Below are 16,152 nucleotides of genomic sequence, written 5' to 3'. Positions count from 1 at the left end.
CTTATTATCGAGGTCCGTAAGTAGCGCTATAGTTTTAATTATAATAATTTTAGTTATAATAAATAAAAAGTTTAATTATAAGTCTTTTAAAAGCCTCTTTTTAAGAGCTATAAGAGCCTTTAAGTTAAGTTAAAATACTTATTAAGATATTAATAACTAAACTAACTTTATAATAATAACTTTAATAAAAGACTTAATAAATAATATTAAAAACTTTATTAATATTAAGTACGATTTATAAAGTATAATAACCTAGCTATAGAGTATTATTAATATATCTTATATTAAAAAAGGTATTATTAATATTAATAAAATAAATAGGGCCGTATTAATATAGTACCTCGGCTTTTTTTTATAACTTAAGGATAATTACTTTAAATAGTATTAGAAGTTTATTAAAAAACTCTTTTAAATACTTTAGTATATTTATTATTATTTTTATAATAATAAGACTCCCGGTGCTTATATATAAGAGTAAGTTATTTATTTTTAAATAATAATACTAGCTTATTAATAAGTTATTAAAACTATAATTCTAGCGATTTTTTAATAAGGGAGAGGGTAGAATAAAGGAAAAGATAGGTGATTTATAAAAAGGGTTAAGGTTAAATAGTGCGGAATTCGAGGGTAGGGTAGCGTTTATATATACTGTGGTAATCCTTTAGTAATGCAAAACGATGGAGTTAAACAGTGGCCTTCCTTCCTTCGCTGTCACTGCATCACCAGACTAATTACTCCGTACCTTGTGCTTATATAAAATAGCACGACGGAGTTTGATTTGATCGGTGATAAACACCTCAGCGCGGGCACGGTGTATCCGTGTGTCTCTACCTCACAGTCTCCCGGGTCTGTCGTCACCTGGGCGGGGCTACAGGTGAGTGTCGGTGAGCCTAAATACTTTTCGGTCTGAGTTGGGCATTTCAACTGATGGATCTAGATCCAGACCTACCTTACGGTGTACACCCTTTCTTCGCCCCCTAAAGCCCTAGATAGACGATATCTTAGAGATCCTACGAGCCAATCGATGTCAATCATTGGCCGTCGAAATCGTCAAAATTTCTCTACCCTCACGTCATGCTGTAACCTGCCCTGCAAGGGCATATCGTCTTCCGTGAGCCGAAATGTGGTCCATGTTGCGTCACTACGTGCTGCTGCTTGAGTCAGTCACATCTTCATCCCTGATTTGTTTCTGTGATCCGAATGCATACAACGGCCATAAACAACGTGATCGCGAAGAGTTTTAATAGTGGCTTGCTGAACGATAGGACCAGCTAGTTGGCTGGCTCAGAGAAAATCGTGTTTCTCAGCAAGCACGGGAAAATTTTCAGCCGATAAGAGTAGACATGATTGATTAAAAACTACTGGGTACTATTCAAGTCGCCGCATCCCCTCCACAATCCAACTGCAAACATTGTGCCATCTACAGCGACGCACTCAGGGGCAGGTCTCTTGATGAGCTTCCAACCCACACCTTCTTCGGGTACTCGCTGATGACCCAGTTTTGGCTCGCCGTGTCCCAGTTGCTGAGGTCACGTCTGGTAATCTCCGCCTTGAACGTCGCCGACGCGCCGGCCTCAATAGGGATGCGCTCAAACCCACGGAGCACCTTGACGGGATCCTCTGGTCCGCCGAGCGAGACATAGAGCTGAGCAACCTCGTCACCAGCCACCTTGCCCGTGTTGGTCACCGTAGCAGTCACCGTGTAGAGGACATCCCAAAGCTGCGGGTTACCGCCAGGGGCTCCGGACGCGGGGTGCTTGGGCTGAGGTGTGCTTGCAACAGCGTTGGGAGGAAGGAACTCCTCGGCAGTCTTGCCGTAGGTTGGGTCGTTGGCAGACTCTTTGACATCCGAGGTATTCAGGTAGGGATAGATGAAGTTGTAGATGTACCGGAACTCATTGCTGGGGAAGACGTACTCGGCCGGATCTGTGCTGTAGTTGCCGAACGTGGGTGCTGCCGCCGTCTCTCCAGTCGTCGGGGCATACGCGCCGGCATTGCCCTTGGTCACGGCCAAGTTGGAGTACTCAAAGGTGGTGTATGAGAGACCAAAGCCGAAGGGGTAGATGGGTGCAACGTCGGAGCTGTTAGATCCAGCAGTGGCACGGTCAAAGTGGCGGTAGTCAATGAAGACGCCCTCAGTGAAATCGTCCTGCGGCGCCGCCTCGCCATTGTTGGGCTCGTACAAAACATCGGCACCGTAGCTTTCGCGGTTGGGGCCCCATGTGAAGGGAGACTTGCCTCCCGGGTTAACGTTTCCGTAGAGAACATCAGCAATCGAGTTACCGGACTCTTGTCCAGGAAGACCGGCCCAAACAATAGCGGTGATGTTGGGGTTGTTAACCATGTCAGTCAACAGAACTGGGCCGATGGAGTGAATCACGACAATGGTGTTGTTGTTGATCGCCGAAACATTCTTGACAAGCTCATCCCCGGCGTTCCAAAGCGTCAGGTTCTGGCGGTCGCCCTCATTGCCTCCGACGTTGATGAAACCTTCACCACCGTTGGCATTGACAAACACGATTGCCGTGGCATCTGCCTGGGAAACCAAAGCCGTGGTAGCCGCAGTGTCGTAGTTGCTCAGAATGCTCTCGTAACGAGTACCATCGGCAACAGCACGGGCAGACAATCCCTGGTCAGGGGTGACCAAGTAAGGGTACTCTGCCGTTCCTGATCCCCATGCAGCACCCAGAGTGCCATCGTTGCAGCCTCTGTTGTCGCATCCGTTGGGGCCCTTAAGGTTGGGTCCGGCATCCTCTCCAATGACTGCCAAGAACTTGGGCTTGTTGAGTGGCAAGGCGCCATTGTTCTTCAACAAAACAGTGGCCTTGGCGGCAATCTCGCGAATCAGGTTGGCGTGGTCTCTGCCCTCACGAACATCAACGTGCTGGTTGATGACCTGGGTGTTTTCCTTGGCGTAGTATTGAACGGGTCCAACGGTGTCCTTTGTCCATGAGGAGAAGGTAAGTTCCGGAACCGATTCCACCTCAAAGCCGACCTTGAAGAAGGCAGCCATGATACGCAGAGCCATGTCGTCAAGGCGATATTCTGGGACGGTGCCGTTGAGGACAGCAACGGTCAAGTTGGTTCCCCAGAACGTAGTTCCGGTGTTGAAGAGAACGTCGCCCGGCATGGCCATGTCGAGGCCTGCAACAGCGGTAGCAGCACCGGCCTATTTCAGAGTCAGCATGAAAATTGTACACGAGCTAGGAAAGAGAGGCGAATGAAGTCAAATCTTCCTTCAGCTATCAAGGGGATACGCACGTGTTGAGCTTGCCTGCAGACATGTTAGCCATTATCCCTCTACATATCTAGAACAATATTGGGAACTACTCACCAATCAGACATGATGAATCCTTGGAAGCCGAGCTCTTCCTTGAGAAGTCCGTTGAGAAGCTTCGAGTTCTGGCAACCGTACGAGTTGTTGACTTGGTTGTACGAGCACATGATGGAACCAACGCCGGCGCGGATGGCATCGGCAAATGGCCACATGTAGAGCTCGTGCATAGTCTTGTCATCAATGTTGGACGAGATGGACTCGGTAATGTTGTATCCGTAGCCAATAGCTTCCGGAGCTTGTCTGAAGTGTTCCTGCTCGTTGCCAACGAAATGTTTGGCGCAGGCAATAGCGTGCTGCTGGATACCCTTGACCGACTCGGCCATGGCGATACCTGTGAGGTAAGGGTCCACGGAGAAGCCCTCCCAGTTGCGACCTCCAGTTGGTGCACGACCAATGGGTCCGGCAACGGGGGCGAGGACAACGTCAATACCCTTGGAGCGGTGTTCGAAACCGATGGCCTCGGCTCTGCGGTAGATCAAGCTTCGGTCCCAGGTCGCGGCGACAGTCTGGCCGGAGGGGAAGACGGAGTTGTAATCGGTGAAACGAATGCCAACGGGGCCGTCTTGCATGCAAAGACCACGAAGACCGAGGCGGGGAACAGAACCGACGTTTCCAACACAAACGTCTCCTTGCCATCTGTAGTCATGTTAGCCATTTTCGGTTCAAGAGAAGACGGTATACGTACCCGACTCCAGTGGTCAAGTTGACCTTCTCGAGAAGAGTCAATTGGGAGACAAAGTCCTTGGCTTTGGCATAGGCATCAGCCCAGCCATCGGCACTGGGATCCATCCATGGCGACGGGTAGACTGGAGGCGAGTGTGCGAGATCGCGCTGTGGACATCGTAAGTCTTTTGGGCATTCTAAAAGCTGTGATAGACCGAGAGCGGAACTAAGAAAGCGAAGGAAACGCATGGTTGCGATTACAACATGGCCAATGGGGAGCAAAGCTGTTTAGAATGATGATACGGAAGACCACGAATTGCAAGTTAAAAAGCGAGATCGAGAAGACGAGCTTCATAAGGAGCAAGGCGCCTTCCATCCAGCTAGATCTCACGGAGACATGACTCCTGCATACCGATCCTTCTTGTCCAAGACAAACTCATGCCCCGCTCAAGCTGAAAGGTGGCTTCACAAAAACGCTAGATCGATAGTGAACCGTAGCGGCAGCAACTTACCTTGTGTAGCTTTCCTTCAGGCGCCACGGCAGCAGCGACCTGATCAGCCGCCGCCAGAAGGGCGACGACGAGACTTTGTGTTCTCATTGTGAATCCCTGCCTTTGCTGAGCGTGTCGTGTATCGGAGGAGTGGCTGCCTGGGCGAAGAGGACAGAGACAACGGTGGAAGGAGGTCCTAGTCGAAGTGAATCGGTGACCCGGCGTTCAATGGCTCTGGACACAAGGTATGAGAACTCGAGTAGTCACTGGTAGGACGGCTCGAGGTAGTGTCGGTGGTTGTGAAGCTGAGGTCTCGTGGAAGGAGAGCACAGAACCTTGACCGAGGGATTGGATGGAGGCGGGTGCGGCTGCTACTTTAATGTTGACAGAGGAGCTGGGATGATCGTCCAGGGTAGCTCCTTCAGGAAACAAGCTCGACCTCTTTCTCTCGGCCGCAAGGGTAGTATCCGCAGGCAGAGAAGGTGCCGAGGGCAAGGTGCTGGGCCCGCAAAGACGGAAGTGTTGATCTGGGCTGGGCCTGATGATGCAACAAGGTTTCCCTGCTTACAAGCTGTGGTGAAATGGGACCAACTTGTGGGCATATGCAGCACGCTGAACGGATGCTACCCCACCACACCGCAGATGAATTCTGGGGAGGGTCGTGAAGTATCCCACCGCCTCTGACTAACACGCGTGTACTTTGTCTTGGAAATGGTACCGTACACTGCGGGGAGGGCAAGACTCGGTTGGATGCGGAGAAGGAGAAGACGATGTATGGCGAAGACAAAGACAAGGACAACGCCAGCGTGCAGGAGGAAGGTCATATGAGTTGGAGATGGAGGGCCGCCTGTAGCTAAGACTGGATCGAGTTGCGCTCGAGGCATGCTCTAATTCGACTTTGAAAGGGGCGCTCAAGGACTCAGGGACTCGAGGGGAGCTTGCGTTCGAGACATTGGAGAGAGGGTGCCAAAGTCCGGGGCAAACGCCGTCCCGAGACTGGGGACAGGCGAGCGGCGTGAATGGCACCTATCCGCAGGTGTAATGATTGGGTTCGCTGGGCCACTAGGGGCAGGGTGCAGTAATAGTATCCGTATGTCATGTTGAAAAAGGGCCGATCAGCAAGTGCGATGACGGACAGGGCGAGACCAGGAATGGCCGGACAGGAGAGATGACGGGACTCGGGCCCTCGGGTGAGATGAGTAGAGACTTTAGAGTCATTAGGTCTCGGGAAGAGGCACAAATTGTCTCTGAAAGCTAGATGTGGTGTATCTGATGTGAGTAAGTCGATGTTGTTGTCGAAAAATGGACGAATGAGATCTGTGACGTTTGGTGAATTTGAGCTTGCCCTCGCCAATGTTATGTTTCCACACTACATAGAATGTTGCCAGAGAAGGCAAAGACGGGAGGAGAGAAAGTCAACGGACCGGGGAATGGAGACCGGCCGCTGGGGTACGTATCGATGTGGTTCAGTAAACAAATCGGAACGGGTGGGGAAGCGGGGCCCCTCCTCATTGCCCCAGAGCGAGAGGGAAACAACTCTCCACGGAGTGAGTCGTGACTGCCTCCCCATGAAGTACAAAGCCTCAATCATCTGGAGATTGGAAAGAAGCAATGGGAGGAAATTGCCTTGGACGGCAGAAACGTCAGGAATCGGTCAGCGACCGGGAGGAAACATGTCGATACGCAGGGCATGCCATTGTGGCTGCATGTATTCCGGCAGTACTCCCTCCCATTCGCATGCTCCTCTCTACGCTAACGAGTTCTTGGTCTAGAGGCGGTTCCCGGTAGTGGTGGCGCTGCGCCAACCTACGCCTTCCCGCCGTTGGCAATTCAGAGAGGCGTCTTCTTTCTTTCCTCTGCTTTCAGAAGGAGACGTTTCTTTCCATTCATGACGGCTTTGATGGAACTTGGACGCCGCCAATTGGTCGACGTATTGCCAACTGGTTCCCACCGTCTGCAGCAGCGTTACATCCGTGGTTGACCCGGGCGAAATTCTCCAAGCCTCAAGGTTCTCTCTTTCTCCCGTTTCTCTCTCCTTTTCTCGGTTGGTAAGGTACTTGATGGAAATGGTACCTATGCGCATGATGAGCAGGATTTTGAGTGCCTTGGGCTGCAGATCGGAATAAACACTCTCCACACTACGTTCGGCATTTCATTCGCTTGGCACGCGTCTTTGTCATTCCGTCTTAGCTATTGACAGAGAGTGCAATAAACAATTTTTTTACGCAGTAAATAAGGAAAATGCAACGTCCCGGGATGGAGGCTCCAAGACAAACTCAAAAACATGCTGGTGCCTGAATCATTGGTACTTTTCAGAGGGACGGAGGCGCAGACGCACTTTTGCAAGTACCTACCTACAGGCTACTTTGTACGGGACATCCGTCTCATCTACGGACGTTAAACCGGATGCTAAACCTATGCTTAAACTTGTACATTTCCCGTCATCCCAATTCTCTTGCCGTTGCATGAAAACCATAATCTCTCTTCCTCGCACTGATCACTGATGATGAGAAATTCAGCTCGTCCAACGTCCAACACGGCGACTTACATGACGCCACGCCCCAAACCAACCAACCTCTACGCAGTACAGTCTACCTACGCTGCACACCGCAGTGAGGTACTTTGCACGCTGTCGACGACAACGCATCCCCCGCCTCTCGGCTCTTCCTCACCCACACACACTTTTCTTCTCCATCTCCAGTCTCCAGTTTGTCTCCCCCCTCATCTCCCCCGCATTTCGAACCCAGGTGCCAGCCAATCCACTCGGCCCTCTGCTACCCCTCATCACCCAAATCCTCTCCCCGTCTCCAGACTCCATCGTCCATCGTTCCCGCGGAATACCGGGTACCTTCATACCCATCATGAATCAAGCTTGAATGCACTCGCTATTGTGCGCATCGAATGTTCACAGTCAAAGAGACCATGTGCCAAGGAGCGGGGTCTCCCAGTCCTTTCGGCCCGTTTACTATCTACTTTATTGGAGAAGCTTCATCGCCGTACGCAGCGGCCAACGTCGGCTCTCGCGATGGGAGCTCACGAAGAGAAGGAAGAATTTTTTGCGTAGATTGCATGCCCTGCCCTTATGATCAATCATCATCCGAGTCGGAGTTCCGATCTGACGTATCCGTGCAGCTCGCAGCTCGCAGCCCGCAGTAAAGCACGTAACGTTCCCTCGTACCCAAGCAGGCGGACGACAGTCTAATTCGACGCTTCATCTGTCCAATCTACCTCTCAAAATTGCCGGCGTGCCTATCATGGGACAAAGATCTCACAAAATGCATAGCGGAGGGTTCGGTATGAATTAAGCAGCAAAAGGCAAAAAGAAGCTTATGATGACTAGACGACCTGTCTAGTTCCGCAATCACGCCCGATTAAAAGTCACTTACGCGCCCGAATTCCTTCGCCTTGGCTTCAGAAGATGGCGCTTCTGCAGATCCCAGCCATGAACGCCACATGCCCAACTGATTGTTCAATGCCCATTAGCCGGGCGAGCCAGAGCCTACTACTAAGCTAGCAAAAGCTCCAGGTAAACCCACGATCCGGGTGATGCGCGATATCCACCAGCTCCACGACCCAACAAACGGGCCGAAGAGGTGCCCATCCGCATGCTTTTCCGGGCCTGCTTTCCGGAGCCGTTTCCTGATCTCTCGGGTTTTTAGTAGACACCAGGAAGGATTCTCCACCGAACAATTTTCTTGTACTTCTCCCAGTCCTCGCCGTACTTGCGAGAGCACTTCTCGTCATCGCGGCGGTCGCGGTGAATCAATAAGACGGCAAAGTAAACAATGTAAAAGTAGGTGATGGGAGTCGCCATGCCACGAGCCGCGCCCTGGATAACCTCACGACCATCAGCCATCTTAAAAGCTCCCTCGAGTCCGGCTTGGGCATATCCGGTGCCTGCCGAGACAATGGTGTATCCAGCCATGCCCGTGGGCAAGCAGTACGGCCACGCCTGGAGCCAGTCGCCAAGGTAGTTGATGTGACGAGCGACTCCCCACCAGCCCGAAACAAGGAGGCGACTTCCGGTCTTGGTCTCGATGTACTCGAGGTGGGCAACGCTTGGGTCGTCCGGGTTGCTACGGAAGGCATTCTTCTGGCTGTTGGACAGACGAAAGATGGAGAAGGCAACGCCGATGAGTCCGACGATACCGGCCATACCCAAGCGGCTCATCGAGACGGGGTACACAGCCAGGTAACGAGTCTGCAGGGAGTAGACAAACGGAACCCAGACGAGGTCGCCAAAGGAGAGCATGAAGCCAAAGCCGTCCGTGGTGATGTCAATCGTCGTCAGGATCGCGGGCTCATTCCACCAGCAGTCAATGACGTACGCAAGCTGGACGGCAGAGACGAAGACGCTGCTATTGGTGACGAAGCCGTAGGTGCGGTACTGTCTGGCCATCCACGCAAAGTTCATCAGAGACCAGCCCAACAGACCCGGTCGGATCTCCAGCCACTCCTTGATGTCTATCTCGCCTAGGAGAGGGATGGTAACGCGGGGGTTGAGCTCGCGCCCAATGTACCAGTCGTAGATGAGGTTGCCAGAGTGTCCACCTGCAGCCAACTCGCGGAGCTCTTTGTTACCCTGCTTGACGCCGAAGCTTCGCACGTACACGAAAGTCGCAATACCATAGGCAATAAGCATGTTGGCCGTAACGACTTGGATGTAGTTGTCGGTGATGAAGGTCCAGAGAGGGAACTCGGCGCCCTGGGCAATGGTGCCGGCGAGACAGACGGTCAGAATAAACATGCTGGAAGCGAAGGCTGCATCTGTTAGTGAAAGCCTCTCTCTTTGGATTCGCACAGCTTACAGTTGCATCGGTACTTGAGGCGGCCACCAGAGGCGAGCTCGACGCCATCGACCTCGGTCGCGGGAAGGATACGGTAGAGGAGCGCGTTGAAGAGGTAGTATCCCAAGACGGCAGCAGTGACCTTGTTGTCTGCGAGGCCCCAGATGCCCTCCTCGGGCCATCCGACTTCGCGCTTGAGTTGATCGAGCTTGAGGGTCGAAGGGCTCAAAAGAGAGGGAGCAGGGCAGCCCGACACGTCGTTGCAGCTGAAGGTGAAGAGGTAGACGAGAATCGGGAGACCGAAAGAGATGCCGAAGGCGCCGATACTGTGTTGCCGCGGGTTAGCTAGGTTTTCATACAATGAGAATCTGGAATACTCACGGCCCTCCGAACTCATAGCCATGCGGCTTTTGGACCGCGTCCTTCTCTACTTTGGACTCCATGTTGATCGTTCCCCCAAAGCAAGTGCTGTCGAGTCTGGTTAATAAGGATGGGAAAGGGAACAAGCTCGTGTTGAGCTTCGCGTGTATGATCCAAGGTTTTTGGCGAAAAGGTTTTCGTACGGGGTAGACGAAGAGGAAAATGTGAATATTTGTATGCCCCACCAACCCAATGTGGAAATACGAATGCGACAGTGACAGCAGCTTCAAAGCTCAGTATCGACCCCCAGTTTCTGTTGATCGCCAGGTGGGCTGTGGAGGACTGTTTGCGCCGGAGCTCTGGTGTTCCGGGTGACCTCATGGAGCTCAATTCGATGACGCTAATAAAGAGTTGAGCCGTCTCATTGGGCTATGTTAAGGGTGGGGCTACGAAACGGTTTGCGCTGTACGGTGGAGCACCAGTCTTGTCCCGTCGTAGCTTCCCCGGAGGAATGGTTCCACCGAGGCAGGCGGCGTCCGGGGGGACGTTCCCAAGCATCGGACGATATCAAAGCTACACGGTCCGAAGATTAGGACTGGAAGAAGCTTCTATTGCGTGTGCATCTACACTGCCCCTTTCCGACAACACGAATGTTTAAAAGTTCCATTGACTGGTGGTGTAGTAAACCGGCGAGAGGAATCCCTCCCGTCTTGCACCTGCAAGGAACATTCATTGCACTGGTCCAGCTGGACCTATCAGAAGCAGGCGGGTCCTGTTAGGTACGGTGCGGGCGGGTCGGCAATCGGAGAACCGCTTTTATCTGACACGCTGACTAAGAGTGGGACTGCGACTGACTGTCCTACCTAATGGCGGCAGATGCAATGGAGACGTGCACGTGATTTGGAGGTAGGTGGGTACCTTTCCGGATACTGCAGCCTGGCGGCCTTCTACCTCCGGCGGATGCTGCAAGGAGGGCCCATCCACCAATCAATGCCCACGCCCCGGTCACTCCCGTCATTCCCTGCAGATGAAGGCTGACGAATTGAAGTGACCAAGGTGGCTTTCGTGGCCAGGCAACTCATTCTGCTCTGCGCACCTCGATAATTCTCATCTTCTCCCAACGGAATTGTGTCCACGTTCCGCCATCGTTAACTCTCGTCGCATAGCAAAATCGCTACACCATTCGCTTCGATTCCGGGTTCCCAGTGGCCGACGGTCTCCAATTGACGCCCTAGGGGTCTTCTCGCGCCAACGTCACCCCCGCGTCCACAGGGGCGCCGACGTTAACCATCCTTCATTCCAACTCATCCTTATCGGCATTGCACCGAAACAGAGTCAGAATCATGCATTTCCTACATTCCTCGACACTTTTGCTCCTTCTCGCAGCTTCGACAGCTCGCGCTGCCGATACCGCGACGTCTTCAACGACAACAAGTGCACCGGCATGTACGGCGGCATCCAAGAGCGGCAGCGGGGCTTTCTATGACTTGCGGCCGGATATCGCCGTCAAGCCGGAGGAGGGCAAGTCATCAAAGTCAGGCGTCACGACCGATTATCACGCCAGAGGATGGGACTATGGCCGCAACTTCACTTTGAACATTTGCGCGCCAGTCATTGAGGCACTTGACGACGTTGAAGGCCTGACAAAGACCGAATCGAAGAACGTGAGCGCGTTCTACGAATACAAGAATGAGGTGTACTCCATTGGGTATGTATCCCACGAAACTCTTCACCGGACGCACAAGTACTGATCACATCGATCTTCAGGTCATCATCCATGGACATTCAGACCCGCGGGCGCATACTCGTCCTGCAGTACAAGAACGGTTCCCCATGTGGAAAGACCAAATCGAAACGATCCAAAGCCCATGATGGGGCGTCATACAACAAGTACGCCGACGAGGAGGAATCCACGGCTTTGAGCGCCTTTGGCAACACCCAAAACAAGGTCACCGCCGACAAGGACGACTCAGACTCGACCACGCGCCGCAAGTCTGCCACCATCTCCTTCCATTGCGATACCGAGCAGGTCGGTGGAGCTGCGCATATCTCCTTTGTCGGCTCAGACCCCGATGACTGCGCGTACTTCTTCGAGGCCCGTTCCCAGCATGCGTGCCCCAGAGCCGAACCTCACCAGCCCGGTAGCGTTGGTCCCGGCAGTGTGTTTGCCATCATATTTGTCATTGCCGTACTCGTCTACTTTGGAGGTGGCGTGTTCTACCAAAGGACTGTCGCGCATGCGCGCGGTTGGCGACAGCTTCCCAACTACAGCCTCTGGGCTGGCATTTGGAGCTTTGTCAGTGTACGTAGTATTCGCGACTCTTTTTCTCAGAATCGATTCTGACATGATTTGCAGGACATGTTCATTATCGCGACCTCTTCTTGTGCACAGCTACTCCCCGGGAGACGAGGATACAGCCATCTGTCTGGGTCACCGAGCAGAGGCCGCAATCGTGAAGATGAGAACCGACTGATAGACCAGCTGGATGAGGAGTGGGACGATTGAGTTCGCTTGGCGTGGGGTGTATCATAAGCATTTGAGCATCAACTTACCTTTGATTTACAGATTGCGATTGCGTGTTGGAGCTGCGGGATTGTTTTGAGGGGATGTAAGTGAGTCGCAGGCAACCACCCTAGATACCCCGTGAGAAGAATGCATAGACGATTCATGATGTTCGTGCAAGTTGAGTGCTGTCTGCTTGATGCCTATTCTTTGGTGACACCCAGCGCTGGAAACTTTAGGCGGCGCTCGAGTTCGTGCCGCGGAATCACCTCCGGATGTGTTGGAAACCGCGGGGCAAGTGTGGTGCAAAAGCCCGGTCTGGCGTTGATGCTACCTTACTCGTACGATCCTCTCGGGGATCGGGCGAGCTTGACAGGGAAATAGCGCAAGAATATCTCCATGGAACCAACGGTGGGGCAGTGTGCTCCCGAGATGCGTCTGTGTTCAGGTCCGAGTTGAATTTTGGCTCCCGGAGATTTCCAGACGTTCGTTCGGAGACCGAAACCGGGGCGGAATGATGCCCCGCCACCGCCCCTCTTTTCAGCGTGATGTCACGGCGGGTACAGCCCGCAATGTCGGCGACAACTCTTGCGACTCTCAAACTCCGAGTGAATTCTGGATTCCTTCTCACTTTGTTCTCTCCAAAGTCGAATCTTACGATATCGAAAGTGAGACCAAAGCAATCACAATGGCGTCCAACAAGTACACTCTGGCCACGCGCCTCACAGTGAGTTCTCACCTCTCACCCTGAATGTCATCACGATACCATCCATATTATCCACAGTCCCGTAACTCCGGGCACATCAGCTAACGCAGACCAAAGCTCGCAAATGGCAAGTCCATCCCCCAGATCCAGTTGGGTCTCTACTGCATGTCAGGCCGCGAAGCCACAAAGTCCATCCCATGGGCCCTGACCGCCGGCTACCGCGGCTTCGACTGCGCGCAAATGTACGACAACGAAGCGGAATCAGGTAAAGCGATTGCCGATTTCCTTGCCAGCCCTCAAAACACGCAGGGTCTGAAGCGCGACGACGTGTTTTACACGAGCAAGCTGGCGAGCAGCAGTACCTCGTACGACGCCGTTCGCAAGTCGATCAAGGAGTCTGTTCAGGTTGCTGGGCTGGGGTACATTGATTTGTTTTTGCTGCATAGTCCGTATGGTGGCAAGGAGGCTCGCTTGACGAGTTGGAAGGCGATTGAGGATGCGATTGATGCTGGGGAGGTGAAGATGGGTGGTGTCAGCAACTACGGTGCTGCTCATGTGAGTTTGCTCAGACTTTCGAGAGTCCTGCTGAGGCATTGCGTTTGGGAACTCAAGAGACGCTGACAAGATTTACAGATTGAAGAGTTGATGGCATCGAAGCCTCGCATCGCACCCGTCATCAACCAGATCGAGGTCCACCCCTTCAACACGCAGACTCGCATCAGAGAGACCTGCGCCAAGCACAACATTGCCATTGAGGCCTACGCGCCGCTGGCCCGCGGCATGCGCATGAAGCACCCCAAGATCCTGGAGCTGGCCAAGAAGTACGGCTGCACTCCTGCGCAGCTGTTTGTTCGGTGAGTTATCATCCCTGTTTCGATATGATCACAGCATCTGATTAACGCCTCTGTAGCTGGTCTCTGGACCGTGGGATGATTACTCTTCCTAAGAGTGTGCGCCAGGAGCGTCTCATTGAGAATGCGAACGTGGCTGAGTATGAAATCTCTCAGGAGGATCTGGCTGCATTGGACGCGCTCGATGAGCACTTGGTGACCGATTGGTATGTTGTCAAATGACTTGATGAAGTGTGTCTAAGAAAGCGAGGCTAACAAAAGGTGATAGGGACCCGACTGAAGCTCCTTAAATAAGGTCACTAGAAAATTGAAATAGAAAAACTCCCAATCCCATGATCCTATGCTAAGTTCAACTGTGACCAATCAACCACTTGCGACATGCAGATAACTCAGCCTCAGCTGAAATGGATGCATACATCACGTGGCTGAGAACTACCTAGAAATCTGGTCGAATTTCCTCACCTTGCCTGCTTTCCCCGCGCCAACCCCTACTCTCGCTACCGTCAACATGCGACTGCTAAACACCACGACGCTCAAGGTCAAGGAGTTTGTGAGCCAAAGACCCAAGTACGCCATTCTTTCCCATACATGGGGCTCGGAAGAGATCATTCTCCAGGATACGGAAGCAGGAGACTGGGCTGCTTCTAGTATCAAAGCTGGATGGAATAAGATCAAGGGCGCTTGTACGCTCGCTCTGGGTGATGGCTTTGACTGGATCTGGATCGACACATGCTGTATCGACAAGTCTTCGAGCTCTGAGCTATCCGAGGCCATCAACTCCATGTTCCGTTGGTACAGAGAAGCTGAGATCTGCTACGCCTACCTTGAAGATGTGCCTCCATTGAGATACGCCCCGCTTATTGGCTTTCTGAATCTCGCTCCTGACCTGGACTCGAAGTATGTTACCTCCATCAAAAAGGATCAGAATGCTTTCCTCAGGAGCCGATGGTTTACACGAGGGTGGACTCTTCAAGAGCTTATTGCACCGCAAAGAGTCGACTTTCATGTTTCAGACTGGTCCTTTCTTGGGACGAGGAGTGATCTTTCGGGTATCATCCACGAACACACCATGATCGACAAAGAGGCTCTCGAGTCAGAAGGCGTAGAAAAGCTGTCAAAGTTCACTGTGTGGAGTAGAATGCAGTGGGCTGCCAGCCGAGAAACAACTCGCGTCGAAGACATGGCTTATTGCCTGTTAGGCATATTTGACGTCAACATGCCGCTTCTATATGGCGAAGGAGACCGTGCGTTCCGCCGCCTCCAAGAAGAGATTCTCAGAACCATTGAAGGCTATAGCTTAATGGCCTGGACGTCATACGATACGTCGCCCCAGCCGCTCAGAATATACTCATCGGCCCTTGCGTCGCATCCGGGAGACTTCGGCACTATGAGAATAGATACGAGCCATGTTTCGGAAGCTGCGATTAAAAGAGATTTTGACAGTGGCATGCAAAGGATCAGTGTGCGAGGATCAACGTGTTCAAGTTTGATCAAGCCAGATAAAGAGTTAATGCTCAGGTGCATTAAGCCTTATCTGAATGGCGTCACTACCGACGTTCATCAACCGCATCTGAGGCCTGATTTCTCTCCGCCTGCGTTATCGCCGCGGGGTATCTCAATTACCATGTTCACGAACAGGGAATTGAACCCACATCCAAACACTTGGCTTGCGTGGACTGATTTGAACATTCATTTACCGAACGGCATATATTGTCTCTGTATCATGCTTTCAGACGAAGATAAGTATACAAATTGCGCGGCTAAGGCGTATCGGCGCGATACAGATCGACTCTATGCGGTCCCCTTTGCGATGCTAGAGATGTTTCAATTGACAACGTTCTATCTCCGGGCAACTCCAGCGTACTACGTCGAATCTCTAGCAGAGTCCTGGAATCTAAAGCCCGAGAAATCCCGGCTGCGATTTGACAGGCGGAATGAGGCTGTGTCTGCGACCGTTCTTACTGCGTACCCCCCTCTGAAAATGGAGATGAAAGGGGATGCGTACGCCTTCCAGACGAAACCGGGGGAGTTTAGAAGAGCAGTCGCATTTATGTGCGATCCAATCTGGGCTTTCGTGATTGAATTAGAGGAGTTGAAAGGGCAACGGCGAGTGTTACAGTTTGCTGTCTTGTATGGAAAGGATTCAAGGCCAGAATCTCAATCTCCAGAGCAAAGGTGGCGCTGTAAAGTCACACCAGCACCCTCAAATGTCGGCGCATCCATCGGATTTTATTCTTTCATGCGCTATTCTGACAGAACTGCGTCTCTTCAACAGAACTCGATTCGGCAATTCCCATGGGGTGTTGTTGGGGCGGTGGTGAATTGGGACAAAAAGGAAAATCATAGCGTTGTTGATGTAATGATACATCTAGAGAGGCAGCCTGAACAACCGCCTCAGGACTTAATCACCACGATGCGCGCACTGGATTCCAAATCGAAATTGGAGTAATGCAT

General features: G+C 52.2%; 5 protein-coding genes across 5 annotated transcripts; 2 read left to right on the top strand and 3 right to left on the bottom strand.

Annotated features, from left to right (window-relative positions):
• Window positions 1-1,420: 1,420 nt before the first annotated feature.
• CLUP02_04620 (glycosyl hydrolase family 3) lies at window positions 1,421-4,599 on the bottom strand (the record flags this gene model as incomplete). Its single annotated transcript, XM_049283631.1, has 5 exons — window positions 1,421-3,169; window positions 3,262-3,274; window positions 3,335-3,973; window positions 4,023-4,168; window positions 4,513-4,599. 5 exons carry the CDS (start codon window positions 4,597-4,599, stop codon window positions 1,421-1,423), a joined length of 2,634 nt encoding a protein of 877 aa, XP_049140774.1.
• A 1,660-nt stretch (window positions 4,600-6,259) lies between these two features.
• On the bottom strand, window positions 6,260-6,777 carry CLUP02_04619 (uncharacterized protein; the record flags this gene model as incomplete). Its single annotated transcript, XM_049283630.1, has 2 exons — window positions 6,260-6,629; window positions 6,740-6,777. 2 exons carry the CDS (start codon window positions 6,775-6,777, stop codon window positions 6,260-6,262), a joined length of 408 nt encoding a protein of 135 aa, XP_049140773.1.
• A 1,369-nt stretch (window positions 6,778-8,146) lies between these two features.
• On the bottom strand, window positions 8,147-9,919 carry CLUP02_04618 (ergosterol biosynthesis ERG4/ERG24 family protein; the record flags this gene model as incomplete). Its single annotated transcript, XM_049283629.1, has 3 exons — window positions 8,147-9,252; window positions 9,300-9,604; window positions 9,660-9,919. Coding segments are annotated over 3 exons (1,671 nt in total), but the record flags the coding sequence as incomplete, so codon positions are not given.
• Window positions 9,920-10,981: 1,062 nt separating this feature from the next.
• CLUP02_04617 (uncharacterized protein) lies at window positions 10,982-12,144 on the top strand (the record flags this gene model as incomplete). Its single annotated transcript, XM_049283628.1, has 3 exons — window positions 10,982-11,346; window positions 11,406-11,940; window positions 11,995-12,144. The coding sequence occupies 3 exons, from the start codon at window positions 10,982-10,984 to the stop codon at window positions 12,142-12,144; spliced, it is 1,050 nt and encodes a 349-aa protein (XP_049140771.1).
• Window positions 12,145-12,309: 165 nt separating this feature from the next.
• Window positions 12,310-16,147, top strand: CLUP02_04616 (aldo/keto reductase; the record flags this gene model as incomplete). The annotated part of the gene is made up of 6 exons (XM_049283627.1): window positions 12,310-12,482; window positions 12,562-12,868; window positions 12,965-13,402; window positions 13,481-13,701; window positions 13,758-13,893; window positions 14,129-16,147. The coding sequence occupies 6 exons, from the start codon at window positions 12,310-12,312 to the stop codon at window positions 16,145-16,147; spliced, it is 3,294 nt and encodes a 1,097-aa protein (XP_049140770.1).
• Window positions 16,148-16,152: the final 5 nt, after the last annotated feature.

Source organism: Colletotrichum lupini, chromosome 2 (assembly GCF_023278565.1).
Source record: "Colletotrichum lupini chromosome 2, complete sequence".
Taxonomy (NCBI): domain Eukaryota; kingdom Fungi; phylum Ascomycota; class Sordariomycetes; order Glomerellales; family Glomerellaceae; genus Colletotrichum; species Colletotrichum lupini.
Note: the sequence above shows the minus strand (reverse complement) of the source record. Positions and strands in the feature narration are given on the sequence as shown.